General features: G+C 27.9%; 2 protein-coding genes across 8 annotated transcripts; one reads left to right on the plus strand and one right to left on the minus strand.

Moving 5' to 3' along the window:
- The first annotated feature begins 383 nt into the window (after positions 1–383).
- Positions 384–9,049, plus strand: LOC105147071 (uncharacterized). Of its 4 annotated transcripts, none has more exons than XM_011057819.2 (6): positions 384–482; positions 787–926; positions 5,836–5,995; positions 6,084–6,290; positions 6,479–6,688; positions 6,982–8,161. In XM_011057819.2, exons 1-6 carry the CDS (start codon positions 449–451, stop codon positions 7,377–7,379), a joined length of 1,149 nt encoding a protein of 382 aa, XP_011056121.1. In that variant the 5' UTR covers positions 384–448; the 3' UTR covers positions 7,380–8,161. The 4 variants fall into 4 exon arrangements, with proteins under 4 accessions (XP_011056121.1, XP_011056122.1, XP_011056124.1 ...); XM_011057820.2 differs by having other exon boundaries at positions 387–482; positions 8,118–9,049; XM_011057822.2 differs by having other exon boundaries at positions 389–482; positions 8,095–8,202.
- On the minus strand, positions 8,987–18,902 carry dor (vacuolar protein sorting-associated protein 18 dor). Of its 4 annotated transcripts, XM_011057815.2 has the most exons (19): positions 18,632–18,900; positions 18,204–18,297; positions 17,948–18,131; positions 17,177–17,511; positions 17,039–17,086; positions 16,377–16,566; positions 15,831–15,952; positions 15,323–15,538; positions 14,749–14,865; positions 14,569–14,681; positions 14,041–14,152; positions 13,584–13,766; positions 12,268–12,585; positions 11,923–12,058; positions 11,579–11,800; positions 11,083–11,234; positions 10,703–10,800; positions 10,055–10,366; positions 8,987–9,573 (listed from the first exon to the last, which is right to left on the minus strand). In XM_011057815.2, exons 2-19 carry the CDS (start codon positions 18,282–18,284, stop codon positions 9,510–9,512), a joined length of 3,003 nt encoding a protein of 1,000 aa, XP_011056117.1. In that variant the 5' UTR covers positions 18,285–18,297; positions 18,632–18,900; the 3' UTR covers positions 8,987–9,509. The 4 variants fall into 4 exon arrangements, with proteins under 4 accessions (XP_011056117.1, XP_087269458.1, XP_087269457.1 ...); XM_087413332.1 differs by having other exon boundaries at positions 17,039–17,511; positions 18,628–18,902; XM_087413331.1 differs by having other exon boundaries at positions 17,039–17,511; positions 18,632–18,901.
- Positions 18,903–18,984: the final 82 nt, after the last annotated feature.

Consider the following 18,984-nt stretch of genomic DNA (forward strand, 5'->3'; position numbering starts at 1 on the left):
AAAGAATAATATTTAAAAAGTTATTGCAATTTTATTAGTGAAATATAATAAAATAATTAGACATAAAAATAAAAAATTCATTACTGATATATTTATCTGCAAAAACGAGCTAAATTTATTAGTAGCTTGTTCGTTTTATGGGTGAGTACACTTACAAAGAAAAGAGGACCGCTGATAAAATTGGCGGGAGTGGTGGAGGGCCTCTATAGTTCATTTTTGCTAAATTATATCTTAAAGTGACAATATATTTTTAGAAAAGATTGAATTTATTAAAAGTATTTATAATTGCTAGTAATTATAGAGACTTTGACATATACTAACAATTATATTTGGCGCGTTTCTATCCTGAGGATTTAGTACAGAGACGAACCACATATACTTTCGATGATATGATTTTATCGATAGTGTCAGAAAATATATACTCACGTAGTTCCCAAAATGAAAATGGATGTACGGTTTCGATTGTAACAGAAAAAAGGCTGGTATGACCTCTCTCAGGTTTTTCTCTGGTATTATTAAGTTTTGAACATATATATATATATATATATATATGTATATACGTATGTTCATGTATATACAGACACATATCCACGAAACTAATCATGAAATTAGTATCGTATTGACCTAGTGCAATAAATTGAAATGAAATAAATATACGTTTGTTTTATTTTAACTTATTGTACACCTGTTCAGAGAGTACATACAGGTTAGAAGTGATCTACTTGAACATGACTTTGTGTAATGTGGCAGTATTTATAATTCGACGTTTTGTCTTGTCTCGCATAGAAATTATTCTTTCTCGTGCCATTGGAGATAGCAAAGCGATTGAATTCGTGGCAGAAGGCTATTCGATGAAACGGACAAGAGCAGCTACTAGGAGTCAACAAGAGAATAAAATAGAGAAGATTAAGGATAATGAAGATACGGTAATTACTAAGATCCAAACGCCGGTTTGTTTTCATCTTCTGTTTGTATCGTAGTTGCTAAATACACACATGTTTATCAGCTTGTTTATTCTAACAGAGTAGAAATAAATAAAATAAATATTTCTTTAAGAATCAGCACTTTTCCATTATTTTCTCTTACAGCAGAAGTCGCAACTGTCCAGTTTAGTTCTTTTTGAAATATGATAGTGGAAACGAAAGTTAATGGGCTTTCTGTAGTATATAAGTCGTTACATTATTCAATCAATCATGGTTGTATATGAGAAAAATAATCAACTGTGATTTATCAATTTCTTACAGCTTAAGATCACTTAAAACTTAAAACTTAGATAATGACTTATTGTAGAAAGTTCATAATGCTGATTCTACAATGAGTCAGTAGTCGATAGCCCTAAGCTTTATTGATGAATCAGTGAAGTTGAGACCAATAGCCAACTTTGTACAACTGAGACTACCGATTTTCTGAAGACTAGCCAAATTCGACTTTAATTCTTTCAAATAAGTATCAATAAAGGACAATGAAATAACCATGCTATTAGTGTAACAAATTCTGATTTATCTATTACAAAATTATATTTGATATCCCAGACATTTTGATTCTTATAGAATTATTATCAGTGAACAATAATCACATACTTATAGAAGTCTGTGGCAATAACTTATAGGCCATCAGTATCATAAAACTTATTTACAATAATCTCGTCCTCATTACAAAATTAAAAGTTGTAGATCTCCATTTGTGTGCAGATTTACAATATATCGCTCGACAAGCCAGAATTCAACTTGAAAAAAGTGTGGATAGTAGTCTTAGATACAGAATGTTGTGTTAACATTTAAAAATTGTATATTATATCTTTGTGCAGATCAATGTATATGTAGTTGATTTGCAGTAATTATTGCAGTTGATTAATTATAGTTCTAATTGATCCTTTTCAACTATAATTACTGCGAATTAATTGTACTTTGATTTGCACTAAGGTGTAATATAAGCAGGATTGAGTTGAATAATAACTAGTTAAAACGTTAAAAGTTAAAAATAAAGTTAATAACTTTTAACTTAACTTGGTTAATTTTAAATGCATTAATTTTTAACTTAATTTAGTTACTTTTAAACTTTAATTTATTAACTTTTTTAAATTAAAAATTTTTCTATCTCTCTTAATGATAATATTTTTTTTCCATAAAGTCTTAAACATTAGAAAATTAATTTTAAAAGTTTAATGATTTTATGAAGAAAGACTCTATAATAAGAGTCACATCATACGAGCCCCAGTTTTTATTCGCTAGGTTTTCCCGCTTATACATATTTGAATCACACGAATTTTAAGTATCATAAACGTTATATTTCAGCAATATAAATATGAAATGAGCCTTAATATGAGCAACATAAATATGAAATGAAGAATTGTTATAGAACAGTACACTGCATATCCACCCACTTTCTAAATTTTTACGTATATTTTTTGTAACAAATATTTAATCGATGTAGTCGTAAACATATAATGAGTACTCGTTTCAGAAGTTAAAGAAAGTTAAATAAAAGTTAAAGAAAGAAAAATAATGCAAACATATACCCTTCTCTCTCGCAAGATTTTGACAAAAACGCCTTATGGTGACTCTTATTATATATAAGTAACTTACATGTGAATGTAAAATACCTAATAATCTATATTTGCAAGTATTATTTAAAGTAATTTCATTTTAAGAAAAATTAGGACATTCTGATCGCAAAAATAATTTTTTTTTTTCAAAATTAACTTTTTTTAAATTTAACTTAATTTTTATTAAATTAATTCTTTATTCCTTCCACTTTTAACTTAATTTTATTAATTTTATAAACCATTAACTTTAACTTAATTTAGTTTAAAGAAAACATTAATTTATCCAACCCTGAATATAAGATCCTGTGACATAGAGTTAATACAAATCACACTTGTGTATTAGTTATTAACTTATATAGCAAAAAATAAGTGCGCATGATGTAACATAGCAGATATAGCATGGACGTATATATTAGTGTTATTTTTTTTAAATAATAAATTGATAGGAATATCAATTTATCAAAATTTAAAAAAGCACTTACACAAATGACAAGAGCTAATGAGAGTCAGACACAGATAACAACATTTTTACTATAATGTTAAACATATGATACGAATATTTTGGCTCCAATTTGAGTCATCCTTAAAAAAAAAATTAAAGCTTTACATTTTCTGCTGCACAGAGAATTCCGGTATCAAGAATTAGTTAACTTCCCGTCACAGTAACTAACCGACTGGGAAGTTAATTAATTCTTGACATCAGAATTTTTATTATGTCAGCAGAAGATGTGAAGCTTTAATTATTTTATTTTAACTATACTATACTAAGAATGACTCACAAATTGAAACATTCATAGTATATTTAGATAATAACATATAAAATATATATTTTTATTATATTTATGCAATGTTACCAGCGTCTGACTCTCATTAGCTCCTGTCATTTATATTACGGTATTTTTTTAATTTTTTTTAAATGTGATTTTGGAAAACAGTTTTATGATACATGTAATAAATTTAGCTACATTAAATTTTCTACAATTTTTAGCTTATACAAATTTCTTTCAAAAATAGAAAAAACCATCCAATTAAAAAAACAACTCTTAATTCTTAAAAAATTTTAGTTTTTAAAAATTTTAAATAATTAAAAATTTTAAATAATTAAATAAAAAGCCTCTGAAAGCCAACGCTGCATTTTGCTACAACTATAATAATGTATTGTACAATATATAACAATTAATTAAACGTTTGATCCATGGTTAGGATCCTCTTCAGCAATTATATTAAAACCATAAATAAAATATATACAAAATTGATTAGTATTTATATACAATTGGATCATTAAATTGTGTTTAAGATTACAAAAATTATTTTGTTCGTTATTATGTAACTTGTGGATAAGATCCATAAGATGTATCTAAATAAAATATTCAATTCGCATCTATAATGTCCATTAAATTTCCAAATATACCAAATGAAAACATGAGTCAATGAAACAAAGATTGAAAATTAAACTAAAGGTAATTAAATCAAAAACTTACATGACAGTTAAAAGATGGGCATGCGATGTTGACAGCACGCTTATCATGGATCTAATAAAATCATACGTCAAACAACAACACAACAAGATACTCGATAAATTAAAGAAAAAGAGAAATATCAATCTTAGAAATTAAAATAGTGTATAAGAGATCTAAAAATTGCGTGTCTACGTGTTCAAGCCATTTTTTTTGTTTATGTATAAAAATCATTTCAGATATTAGTTTGTTTAAAAAAACTTTCTTTATCTAAAATTTTGATATTATCTTAGTCAAAATCATATATAAATTCCAATCTATGTTCAGTAATTACGAAGTAAAAATAAGAGAGAATATATTAACAATCGGTTTTTCACAGTACATGTCAAAACGGTCTCAGAAAGTTTCATTCCAAGGTATTGCATCAAACATCAATCGAAAAACAGCATTTTCCTGTTTCCATCCTCAATATCTTAAACAGATTTATTAAAAGGAGAAAAGATCAATTTGATAATGTCAAATCAAGATGTGATCTATAAAATTTCATGCCAAGATTGTGAGGCCAAGCATACTGGATAAATCAAACCACGATTTCAAATCAGAGTCAACAAACATCTGTCCGATATCAATAAAAAAACAGGATTTTCGTCGGTCATTTCAGATCACATTAATCACAGGCATGATTTCAAGTGGAACGAAGTAGCGATTTTAGGCAGAGAACCTTCGTATAATAAACAATTAATTTCTGATATGGTTTTACATAAAAAAAAAACAAGTCACAAGGATTGAATAAAAAAGCGACACGGAATCATTATCAGATACATATCTTTCCATCCTTCAGTCATTATCCCCTTCCTAATGTTCTTATCCTCACTAATTTTTTTCTCTCTTTCCATTTCACATATTTTCTCCTCTATTCTTCACATATTATTGTTAACGTTTTCATACATTACATGTACATAGCAAAACTGCTAAAAATATTAAATTACACAATTGTTATAAAATACATTTTACATAACAATGAACGGCCACCAATTCAGGTATTCAGCTTTAATTGTTTAATTTACAATTACATAGGTTTTAACTTTAATAGTTTTATTTTTAGACTTGTAATTGTCACTGGCCTTAAATTCAATTTTATTATTAAAACGTACTTATCAATTTCTTAGATATTTTTATTCTGCTTACATAGGGATTATAATAGATTTAATTGATAGAATTCTTCTTTTAGCCCATCCAAGATTTCATTCAAAAAATTTTTATGAAGTCATTAAAATTATTTTGAAAAATGGATATCCAGCATTAATTTTTTCCAATATCAGAAAGAGAAAAGTTCATGAAAAGTTTGCACAGATAAATAGTGGTGTCACTATTTCACAGAAATCTAAAAATATTCAGATCAAAGATCAAGAAAGACTACGATACTTATCTCATTTATTAGTAATATATCTGAGAAAATGAAATATTTTTTTAAGAATAATTCGATTAAAATAAATTATAATCACAACAATCCATCTCTCAAAAGCTTTTTATTTTTATTTGATGTATTTCATTAGAGCCTATATAATTTTTATTGTTTAAAATAAAATAAAGAGATGATATTGAAACAATATATTAAGTAATTAATCAATTTAATTTATTTTATTTTATTTTTAACGATAACAATAAGTTATACTCTTTTGAATATTTGACTTCTGTCATAGACTATATAAATAGTTTACAAATTACAGTTTATTTATGTATATATTTTTTCAATACAGCTTTTTTTAAATTATGGGTGTTTTTTTATCTAATGCTAGTATTATATTTTTGGTTCAGTATTATTGCTTTTAGGTGACATCAGAAAGACCAAAATTGAATCTCAAGTCTTTACGAAATCAAGAATATCGGGATACTGAAAATGTATACAACACGACAGATTCTCAAATTTCTGCATCCTCTAAAAGTTCCAAGAATTCTCAGAAAGAGCCAAAGATGGAAACTCACATTGAAAGTTAGCTAAGATTAATCAGTCAGTTACACTCTCTTTTTTTTAAGAACTCTTATTTTTATAAATACATTCATTTATAATATTTATATAGAAGGAAACGAAAAGCAAGTGGAAAAATTGAAACCAAACACGAATACTAAAAAACCGAGAGCAGTCGTGGATTTGCAGATGATGAAATTGGAATTAAGTCAATTAGAAGATCCTCCTATGACACCACGGGAGAAGGAATTATCTTCTAACCGACTGCAGTATGAATTCTTTGACATTCCCTGTGAAGAGCTGGCACAGCGGTTGTTAGGTACATAGAATTTATTTTTTTAATAATATTGCACATTATATTTATTAAAAATTTATTTTTATTTTTAAAAAATTATGTGACGTTACTTAAAAAATATCCTATATCTTCCTTTCTATTATTCTGTTTTATCATATTGCTACAATATAAACCATAGTCGTTAAAAAAAAAATTTATCCTTTTCTGGATAGGAAAAATACTTGTAAGACATCTCGAGAATGGAACTATCCTCAAGGGTAGAATTGTAGAGACCGAAGGATATTTAGGTGCGATTGATAAAGCTTCACATTCTTACCAAAACAGAGTTACACCTCGCAACTTGCCAATGTACATGTCACCAGGAACTATTTATATTTACATGACATATGGCATGTATCATTGCTTCAATATCTCTAGCAAAGGTGAGTAAAAAATCGATTTATTTCATTACTTCTATATATGAAGAATTAAAATACATCTTACTTCCACTAACGTTCAATCGTTGAAATAATAAAAGCCATAAAAATAATATCAAAGCAAAAGATACTCTCCCCTAATTTATAAATAGCAAAAGCATATAGGAAGATTATAATAAATCTGTTTAGAGAAAGGATATCGCGTTTTCACAATTTCGAAATATATTTTTAGTTGAAAAAAATCACCAATTGATATGTTAGTGTTATTATTTAGTATTACAATACTAAATAACGTTTAGAAGGGAATGCGCATGTATTAATCAAAGCGGTGGAACCGCTAATGGGCCTCGAGTATATGCTAAAAAATATGCGGTGGAAAGATAATGGAAGAGAAAAACAAACCGCGAAATTTGCGACGCACCTAAAGCAATACAAACTTTGCAATAATCCCTTCAAGATTTGCGATGCCTTTGCGATCGACCAAAACTCTTTCGACCGGAAATTCGCTTATGCGTGTAATAATTTGTGGTTCGAGAGCCAACCTTTTGTAAGACCTCCTACTATAGTAGCCATACCATCTAAAAATCTTAAACCGGACGATAATTATGTTATAAAGACACGATATTACGTGCTGGGAAGCGCCAGCGTCGATGAAAAGAATTCTGAATGCGAGAAACTCGCTTACATTGCACAATAAGTTGGACTTTATGGCCCGTATTTAGAACGCGCTTACAATGATGTTAGCACATTAACATGCTATAATTTATTATGCATATTATAAAATATGCATATCTTATAAAATTTCAGAGATAAAAGCGCATTCTGAATACAGGCCTATAAATACAAAAGTACACTTGCTATATTTAAGTGTATATGCATAATAAATTTCAAGTTTTTCCTTGTCTACAATAATATATTCTTAAAAATTAAAAGATTCCAATTATTAAAGAATTCGTGAAATTATGAATTTTAATAATCTTAATGTGCGCGTTTAGTAGATTTTTAAAAATATTTTAATAAATATTGAATACAAAAGAGTTCTCCTTATATTGACAAATATGTATTTAAGAAAGAATTAATTGTTAAAGAATTAAATAAATATTTAATCAAATTAATAATTATAGTTATGAATGTTTGATTTTTCGTATTATTTTGAATTACATCATTAATCTAAAATCATAAATTTTTAATTCCATAATGTGCGCGTTTAACAGATTTCAAAATGTTGGAAGTTTAGGATCGGAAACTAATTTTATACCGAATTCGGTTGAACACACCAGTACGCATTAGAAAGGTGTCTCTAGTGCGCACTGATGCATATTAAAGTTGTTATACATGGAAAAAATATATTTTACATAAGCCTAGAAGTATATTCTTAAATAGAAATTTAGAAGATTCCTTTACATCGAAAGATGTTCACCTCATTATTGGTAAGGTGATGGATGCGCGGTGCTGGTGCGAGCTGTCGATCCCATAGAAGGCATGGAGTACATGGCTTATCAGCGTAACACTTCGAAAAAGCCGAGGAAAGCTGATCTAAAACCGCATGAACTATGCAATGGTCCTTCGAAGCTCTGTATGGCGTATCAGCTTAACAAGCAGCACAGCAGGTACTCTCTTTGTACATGGAAGAATTTATGGATCGAGGACGATCGTGCGTTAGGAGATATTAAAATTGTAAAATCCGCCAGGATTGGAATCGATAGCTGCGGTCCAGAATGGGCCAACAAGCCTTTACGTTATTACATTTATGACAATAAGTCTGTTAGCAAGAGAAACAAAAAAGCAGAGATGGAAATTGTTTAATAGCTCGAAGTTAATCATTTTATCAAGTCCAATCTGCATGCTTCCACATAAAAAGAAAAAAAATATTCATATCGATTGTGTGTGTGTGTGTATATATATATATATATATATATATATATATATATATATATATATATATACATATATAAACATTTTTTATAAATTTTATATACAAAAAGCAATAATCAGTCATTTGAATAAAATAGAGTTATCATCACGAATCAACACAACATAGTATTCTATTTTCACTTTTTTTTAATGATAAAATGCTAGTGGTTTCTCAATTTCTTAACATAAAAGACTGATAGTTTAAGCTAATAATCCATCCATTATTTATTTATACAAAAGCATAATAATGCTGACAAAAATTGATTATGAATATTGACATAATTATTTAACTTGTGGAGCAACAACTAATTCTTCGAAAAAATTTAAAGATGAAATTGTCAAAAAACTGTTAAATGTATCTTATGAGGAAGACATTAGTGTTAAGTAAGATTTCAATTCAAAATGTATACATTTATTTCTGGCATATGAATAAATTATTCGATTATATTTTAACGAGTTGATTAAATTAATCGAATTTATTACAATGATTGGATCCATATTATAAATATTAAGTTTCTTCTATTATAAAATAATAAAAAATTATATATACATAAATACAATTTGAATACAATTATATATTATATTATACATATAGACTCCAAATGGTAATCCTAATAATTAGATAATTATAATAATTTTCCTAATATTGCAAGCCTGAAAAATCTGAAAATAAGGTTCAACATATCATAATATTTGTTTTCAATTAATTCATTAAAAAAAATTGATTGTAGCTATAAAAAAATTAATAAAATTTCAAGTCTCAAAAATTTAATGTTGAGAGTATAATAATTTATGCTTAACCAAGCTATTATCAATTATCATGTATAGATATATATGTATACAGAGCGCAATTAATCTCTTAAAAATAAAAGAGATAAGCGTACTCTATCACATTTTCAGTGAGAAATTTTCATTACGTCCATTCCTTCATTACGCGTTCATAATCCTCTTCCTCAATAAATGGTTTATCTATTGATCTGCGAAGTATAACCAATCATTATACCGATCATTTATTAAGATCCAAAAAATATTGCAATTTCAATTTTTTAAGAATATGTCACTCATACAATACTTGCCAAAAATGTAAATTAAAATTTGAAATAAACAAATAAACTTTATTTATTTATTTATTACAGAAGAATTAATCTCTGTAATATAATAAAACTTTGCATAAATTTTAAAATATTTATCCAAAAATTGAAAAGTTGAAATATTATACAAATGAAAAATATAATAGCAAATAAAGTAAATAAATTATAAAAATGTATTATTAAAAGAACGATATTCACACAATTGTTTCTGTACATAATTCTTTCATTTATATATGAAAGTATAAATATTAACACATTTCAATTTTAATTTACCTTTTGGCAAGGAGATACGGGCGATACATTCTTAAGCTTTAAATTTTAGAATTTGGTAACTAGAATTTTTTAACTGCTGAACTACTAAACTTACTCTATCATAAGTTCTCCACAGTAGAGACACTCTGAAGCGACCAGCTCATCGATATCAGTCTTGATTTTGTCTCTCGTGGACAATGACACAGAGGTCGTCGAGGTGGTATCTTCGGGCCGATTTGAAATAGCTGTAAACTGTCGCTGAAGATCTGCTAATTTTGTCCTCTGATCCATGGATAGCATCGGCGTTAACGCTGCCACTAAACAATCGCTGTGAAATTTATGACCGCAGGGAAATACATAGAAAGGTCTCAGCAACAGTTGCACTTCACATGTATTACACGTGTCTCGCGCATGCACAAAAGTGCATCTGAAAAAAAATTCATAATTAATTTTCACTTGTTGGCTGCGTTCAGCAGAGAAAGCTTTGCAACTGTTATAAAATTCTTCAATATGATGATTCTTGCTTTTGATCCCTTAAATTCTATAAATCCAAATGTATAAATCAATCATATGAAGAATTTTACAACAATTGCAAAGTTGCGTTTTCTGCTGAACACAGCCGATGATTTTTCAAAATATTGATTTTCTCATTCAGAAATAATTCAATCAATGTATAGCTATATAAAGAAGAAATCTTTACAACGCAGATTGTAGAAATGCAATATTAAAAATAGTAGAAGTAGTGCTCTATCATCATCAGTACCTAGTTCTGAAGGCTTGAATGTCCTTCCGTATTAGCTCTGCTGCTTTCGTAGCTTCCTGCATCTCTTCCTTAAGATCTTGAATATGCTGATTGTATTCCTATTACATATAGGAGAGAATTTATTAAATAAATATTTATAAATTTAATTTATATATTTTTTAGAATCTACTTATAAATATCTTATTTTTAAATTTCATAATCTTTTTGTAAAATTATAAAATAATTATAAAATAATTATTATAAAATAATATTTATATACTTATTATAAAATAATTATTAAACACATAGATAATATAAAAAATACAAAATTAGATATTCTTATTAGATAAAAAAAGTTCAGAATTTAATTATAAATTCAGAAATAGTTTTAGAGTTTATACCTGCAGGGAATTGCAAATAGCTTCTTTGAAATGATCAATCGTGACGAAATCGGAGAAAAAGGGTAAAATATCTTCTATCCTAACTAAATCGCAGTGTTGCAAAAATTCCATTGCTTGCTGTATGTCGTCCTTTTCTCGTACCACATGCTCCGCTGCACATACAACAAAAATATATATTTTAAAATAATCTAGAATAGGCCTGTTCAATTTGAGCTCCGGAGCCAAAACGCATAGCCATCGACGCAAAAAAATTCAATATGGGTAAGATTTCGGGGACTGTAAAGTGTTGATAAGCGTCACTCAGAAGCGTTATCACAAATTTAAATTGAAATCTTACACTGAATTTTTTTACATCGGCTTTGCGTTTTAGCTCCGGAGCTGAAATTGAACAGGCCTGATCTAGAATAACACAGATTTCAAAGTATAAGTCACATACGAAGATCGACTATTCTATTCAACTTAATATTATTGATTAAAAAATTGTCCTGATTTTTACCTATCTTCAACCATAGTTTTTTCCTCAGCTCGTCATCATGATCAGATGGCATAGCAGCAATCTGCTTGGCAAGCTCTACACTGATTGTAAGCGCAAGATCTACAGCAGTGATCCACAGACCGAGTAAAGCCGATAATTGCACACAGGCTTCTGTCAAGCCTACCTCTTGACACAATCGCAGCGCGTAATGCACATCATAGTGCACCATGCTGATATCTTGACCTGAAAGTAACAATAAATCATTTCATTTCGAACGATAATAAATCAAAGTTAATAAATCAACAAATTACAATTCATAACCAGAGTAAATTAATTTTCTAATAAAAATACAGCAAGATATTTACCTTGAGAGCTTATATATCGCATTACTTCATCCTGCTTGTAACGTGCATACAGGGACAAAAGAAAATTGTGAATTGCTTGCTCTTGTGAACCCTGTTTGTATACGCAAAACTCCAAATATTTAATAATTTCTTTCGCCTACAAAAAATAAGAAATTATTGACGGAGTTACTTAAGTATAATTAGAAGAAATAATAATTTTTACATATTACTTTTTAATGTAAATATTAATTAACTGTTATTCTTAATTGCATAATTATAATTAGATAATTATGATAATTATATATATATAATGAGATAATAATTATTAATTTGTTCTCTTTTTCTCTCTCTCTCTCTCTTCCTTACGTGTTTCTCGTCACTGTTGCATGAGACCAAAGCTGGCAGAAGCTTTGCTGGCTTCAGTGAAGATCCTTGTGAAATCAAGACAGCCACCGTAGGCCGTGGCAACTCTTGTAACAGTATGCCGGCGAATTGATAAAAAAGATCTTTATTATTCTGACTTTTAAGCACCCCTAGCGCCTCTAAATAGTTATTTTTATATAGATGTTGACGAATCACTTCCTCATAATTGCAGTGCATTATTGTCAGACGTATCAGATTATCTTTGTCACCGTGACTGGCCATTAAGTCGTATATTGTGCTGCGATTTCTCCTGATACATTCCTGCATCCAAAGTTCCAGTTAGCATTTCTTCAATTTAAATTTATGATAACTCGGTTTAATTTGATAGTTAAAAAAAGAACGAAAATAAGCAATATTTATTAAATATAAGATCTTAATTATATTAGGTGTTGGAATTAATTCGTAGCGTTTTACAAGTGATGGGAAGTACTTTCATTAATGTATTTTTTAATGCTCATGTGAAATAAATAACATTCTTTCATTAAAAACGCTACGAATTAATTCCAACACCTAATATATATGTATGTGTGTGTGCGTGTGTGTGTGTGTGTGTGCGCGCGCGCGTGCACACACACACACACACACACACACACACATATATATATATATTAATTTGAAGGGATAAATTTAGAGTTATAAACAACATAAAATGTCAAAAACAATAAAAAATGTTAAAAATATCAAAAATTGATTAAAGTTTATTTTTATATTTATAATTAAAGAAAACTTTCAAAATGCTCATCTTTTTATTCGTGCTATACACTGTTAGAAATGTAAGCACGAACTTCCTTTACATGTAAATGAGCTCGTGGTTATGAACGAAATTAAAAGTAATGAATGATTTAACTGAAAATTATTTACAGTACTTAAAGTTACTTAAATAAAATGAACTACTGCAGTAGTTACTTAAATATATGAAATTTAATGTACTTCTAATAAAATTTTATGAAAAGTACATTAAATTTCATAAATTTTTATTATTAGAAATACATTAAATTTTATGTACATGTACACAAATATATTTTTTAGTTATAAATACATTAAATTTAATGTAATGTTATGAAATTAAATTCAAATTGTGTAACTTAAAAGTTAATAAAATTTAAGAACATTTCTAACAGTGTATATATACTGGATGGTCCAAATCAAAAAGAGCCAGCATGTACGCACTGTAATGATTATGAAAAACTGAATCGAAAAATCCTCTATAGTTCTAGTTAATTTAGATTACACACACTACTTTTATTTTTTTTAAATACCTCGACTTTTGGAATAATGAGGAAGCTGTCAAACTGCTTCTGCAATTCCGTGTACTGCATATCATGAAGATAGGATGTGTTGCTACTGCGGAGAGCTCCCATTTGATTCATAAATAGCTCAGTCACCCAAATGACAATCATTGTTATTTGCGTCTTGTCTTGCATCTTCAAGCCATCGAGTTTCTTGACAACAAATAATCAGATTCATTTTAGAGTAAATAACTATTAATACAATTTTAAACTAAAACAAGAAAATTGAATTTTTTAAATTTGAAACATTCATAAATGTAAAAGTAGGAAAAAAATTCAATTGGAATTATATGACAAATAAATTTTAAATTATACATAAAATAATTTTTTTCTATAATATTCATTTGTAATCATTGCAATTAATATAAATATTCATCAATTTAATTTTATGATTGTTTATTGTAAAACAAATGCTCTTATACTTTACCTTACGTAAGAATGTTTTCAATGCTTCGATTTGCCATTCCTGCAAAAATTTCAATGAAATTTCCTCGAAAGATGAATGAGTATCAGCATATATTAGAGCGCTCTTTTCGTATCTGCAAAATCATGTTCAAAATATTATAAGAAAAAACAAACCAAATAAATAATTATATTAGATATCAATATAAATCAAAACAAATGATCTTATTTTCGATTAAAATGAATATATAATGAATATTTTTGTATATATATTTATATGCAAATTTTTGCAAATACATTTTTCATTTCTATAAATTGCAAGCCGACTTGTTGGATTTGAAACGCAATTACAAATTAAAACTAAAATATTAATATCACAAATTCAATTGATCGTCAATTTAATAACGATGCTATAATAAGCATCTTAAAACCTGCAAAGAACATGTTACAAAAAATACCACACCTTAATTAGATAAAAGTAGACGAAATTTGAAAAAAAAAAGAATACTTATACATAAAACATTTATACATACGCAAGTACGAGTATACTTACTCTTTATTCTTGAAGAGCATTTCCGCTTGTTTCACGAGCACTTGGTCGATGTGCGCCGGATTATCTTTGCAATATTGCTTAGCCAGCTCAAATTCGCCTTTATCGATATATACCTGAGCGAAAGATCATTATTTTGTCGCTATTGTCACTTTGAAAATATTAAATCCTTTTTATTTTTACCTGCCAAACATTTCTATCTTCTTTCGTTACTTTATACTTGAAAACAGCTCGCTCGCTATAAGCCCAAATCGATCTTGTCGCCGGATCTTTGGTAATGCCGATTAATTTACCGACTGCCTAAACATCATTAAATCACATTTGCGTGATATATATTTAATATCTCGCGAAAAGATTCAACCATCACTACTATCAGTGAATTCTTAAAAGCTCTAATAAATTGATTGTATTTAGATTATTTAAAATAGACAAAAATAGGTCAGTGAGAGTATAAACGCAGGTCATAAGGCGCACAAACACACTATTATTTATAACTATGCTATACACATGCATTCTCTTTCAACTCTTTTGATTCTTAGATGTTCTACTTGATGTTCGCATATATCATTTCATCCTTAGTCATTAAAGGTTAAACAAGAATGAAATAATGCACGCGACATTGCAAACGCAAGTGGAATACACCTGAATTATATTGTAATTATAACTGATCATCTCATAATAATAATAATAATAAAGCAAAAGTGCAAAAGAGAAGTATATTTATTAATATATACTATAATATATACTATATACATACGTCGTTATAAACATCTTCGAAAATCAATTCTTGATTTAGCAGTGATATACCCTTCACATGATCTGAATACAATAATAGCGCATGGAATTCCGTCAGCACAAAAGACAATGGTATCGAAGTGGTTTGCGGACCGTTACTGCCCATGAGACTCGTTTCTGGGCACGTCAACATCCGTTGGTTGATCAGCACATTGTTCGTGTCCGGTTTCGCGTCCACCTAAAACCGATCATCATGCATTCTTCATCTGGGTCAATGATTTTCAACGCGAGCCATATTAACTCCAGGAGAGGTCACCAACATTTCTAAGTAATCATGCGTAAAAAGAATAATATATTAGGAAATTATAAGATTTATAAATGAATTATTCAAACTTCCTTTATTTCTGTGATAGCAAAAGAATAAAAACGCATGAAGATAAGTGAATATAAAAGCAAAAAAAGGGACACATGTTTAGACTTACATATAGCATTAACATTTAAATTTTTAAAAATAACACCCTATTGTATACCTGAGCGTACAGGATACCAGCTTCCGTCAGCCATCCAAAAGATTTTGGCAGGACGCCCAATGATGGATAATAAAATTGCATCTTTGAATATGATAAAGAATTTATTACTTCGTTGAAGGTCTCTGCAATTTAATATATTTATTTATTCAAATGTGCTGTTTTTTAAATTTCTTTACTAAACAATTCTTTCGTTTGAAAAAAAATTATATTTTTATTTAATAGAACATTTTTATTATTTACTCTATTTTATTTATTATTAACTTTTTTTACATTTAAAAGGCTCAATTCTTTTGTGTAAGTACTTTAAGCGTTCAAAATGATTTATACAAAGTTTCATTGTGATTGTTTATTTAGTTATTCTGTTTTTTTTACTATTTTTCTAGTTATTTTTTTCTACTATTTTCAAATGCAGTATAAAACAATCTGTAATTTTTTCATAATTAAATGTTTTCAAAACATGTTCAATATATCCTTAAAGAATATTAAATTATAATGTGCTGACTGAAAATGCGGAAATCATACATTTATATATATTTTTCTCTTTACCTTGTGCATTCAAATATCTGTAGAACACTTGTTGCAAGAGAGGCTTCTCTTCGGGATTGCCAATGGCGCCGATATATTGATAAATGCGCATAAGAGTAGTTACGATGATCACGTATTTATCCGAATTAGGAATTTTGTGGAATTCTATTCCAGTGATTGGAGGTTTGCTATTTTTTCCTATATCAAATACCTAAAATCATTTGTAAACAAAAACATTTCATACTATTTCAGATCAAACATAGATTATCTAAATAATTATTAAAAATATGAATAAGTAGAATATATTTGTTTATTTCGACTATATAAGATCACTGCATAAATTTTTAACTTTTACCATACAAAAATAACTTTTTTAGCATGCACACTTTTTTAATGATTTGATAATAAATGATAACGCCAATAAAAATATTTTTCTAATCAAATTTATTTAAAAGAAAGGCTACGAGTCAACGCTGAGTTGGTAGATTGGTGAGCATCTACCAACTAGCGTTGACTCGTAGCCTTTCTTTTATGTAAATTTATTATAAATTAATTGAGTCTATTTAATGTAATTATATTTTTTCTAATTACTTATTTGTAATATTAAAAAATCTGAATTTATCATATTTATAGAATAATATGTATATATAAATATTTATATAAAAAAAAATATACGAACTTACCAATCCTCCTGCCTCTTTTGAACCATAAAGAGGCAGATAATTTGGAAGCTTTGTTAAAAATGAATAGCGCAATGGTGAAAAGGTGTTATAGGTGAATAAATAAAATGATAGCCCTAGCAGTACATAAGTAATTAATACCTGACGCCAATACTGCTCTAAACTCGTATTAAAAATCTTGTCGGTCTCCAAGCCAATCTCTGTCTCAAAAATCAGTCCCTTCGAAGTACCCAGTAAAATGGGACCGGTGCTCGTTTCTGAAGCATTAGAAAAATTCCAACCCACTGCGGTGATTTCATGGCCCTTGAACTTTCCAGCCTGCTTGAGTTTTGTTGTCTTTCTATATAAATAGAATAATTCTGGAAGTGGATTCTCTCCGTGCTTTGATACCAGAGTTATCAACAAGTGATGACCCAATGGATCCAAAAACAAGCCGGACATTTTCATGCTTAGTGCATATTTGGATATGTCAATTTCTGCAAATAAAAATTTAATATTTACGTTATATTAAATGTAAACAGCTCTAAATGATGAATTAATTTCAAGTAAATATGGAAAGTATGTAATTTAACATATACTTAATATAATAAAACATAATATAATAAAACATATAATAAAACACAAAACTATTTATAGTCTTTTTATTAATATAATTAAAATAATAATTTCTTAATATAATTTGTCAATAAAAATAATTCATATATGTATTTATAAGTTAAACAATTTAAAAGGAAAATTTTATTATACACATTATTATAATTATAGTAAAATATAATTGTCTAATTCATTTTTAGTTATTTTTTATCAGTTAAAAAAAATAAATAAATGTCAACATACATATTAGCAAAATATTTGTATTGAAAAAAATTTTATTTATATATATAATTACAATAAATGCAAGTAATTGCTTACCTTCAGTTTTATCAGGTTGTTTCATGTCAATGCGCAACAAAATATTGTTAGCCATAGCTATTACAATTGTGTTACTGCTAACAACTAAATGAAGAATTTTGTCCGATGGCAGAAAGTTGACTTTTTGCTTAGTGAATATCGGTCCATCATCTTGTAGCTTCATTTGAATAAAACCAGCTGTGCTCTATAAAACAATGTTACAATTGTAGCAACTTGATTATGTATCTCGTTAATTGATGTCAGGTAACAAACATACAATATCCGGACGAATTGGTGGTACCAGCACTTGCTTGGAACGCTGAGAAGCTTGCTCGTACTGGTCAAACATTGATGTCATCTTGATTGTAGATCTATGTACATTATGTTAAAATAATACTTTAAAAATATTAAAATATAGAACAAACAAGATGTTTCTATTAAATGTTAACATTTATATACATATATATAGTTATATATATATATATATAAAACATAACAAATAATATCTTAAATCTAAATTTTTTAAAATAATCTTATATATATATATATATATATATATATATATATATATATATATATATATATATATATATATATATACACATACACAACACACACCAATAAATATCATAATAGCAAATTAATATGAAATGAGTATTATAGAATAGATTCTTTAACAAGAAAGGAATTTTAACACTCACTTACTGATTTTGTTTCGAAGTAAATAAGGTATGTGAAGAAGGCTGATATGAGCCTAAAAACTCTTGCGTCTTTTAAATAAATATAATCGACTGTTTTGCGCCATCATAAAAGTTTTTAAAGTGAGGTAATTATTTAATTGCGCTACCTCACCTTCGATCTTAATAAAATTAGGCTTATTCACCGCGTTTTTACACAAAATGCACAAAACAGAGACTGTAAAAGGCGATAAATTGATTGGCTACCGTGTCGGAGCAAACAATAGGTTTGTTTGCGTTGCTTGAAATACCTCAAAAATATTTGCACTTAAAAAGGGATAAATATATATATTCAGGCGTTGAAAAGAGAGAGAACGACGA

Source organism: Acromyrmex echinatior, chromosome 14 (assembly GCF_024713525.1).
Source record: "Acromyrmex echinatior isolate Ae372 chromosome 14, ASM2471352v2, whole genome shotgun sequence".
In the NCBI taxonomy this organism is placed as follows: domain Eukaryota; kingdom Metazoa; phylum Arthropoda; class Insecta; order Hymenoptera; family Formicidae; genus Acromyrmex; species Acromyrmex echinatior.

Coding starts and splice junctions, on each gene's coding strand:
- LOC105147071 (XM_011057819.2), top strand. CDS start 449: ATGTACGGTTTCGATTGTAACAGAAAAAAGGCTG. Junction 5,996..6,083: donor GATGGAAACTCACATTGAAA/GTTAGCTAAGAT, acceptor ATATTTATATAG/AAGGAAACGAAAAGCAAGTG. Junction 6,689..6,981: donor CTTCAATATCTCTAGCAAAG/GTGAGTAAAAAA, acceptor AATAACGTTTAG/AAGGGAATGCGCATGTATTA.
- dor (XM_087413332.1), bottom strand. CDS start 18,284: ATGACATCAATGTTTGACCAGTACGAGCAAGCTTCTCAGCGTTCCAAG. Junction 14,153..14,568: donor ATGCTCTTCAAGAATAAAGA/GTAAGTATACTC, acceptor ATGATTTTGCAG/ATACGAAAAGAGCGCTCTAA. Junction 10,801..11,082: donor CTATTTGCAATTCCCTGCAG/GTATAAACTCTA, acceptor TATATGTAATAG/GAATACAATCAGCATATTCA.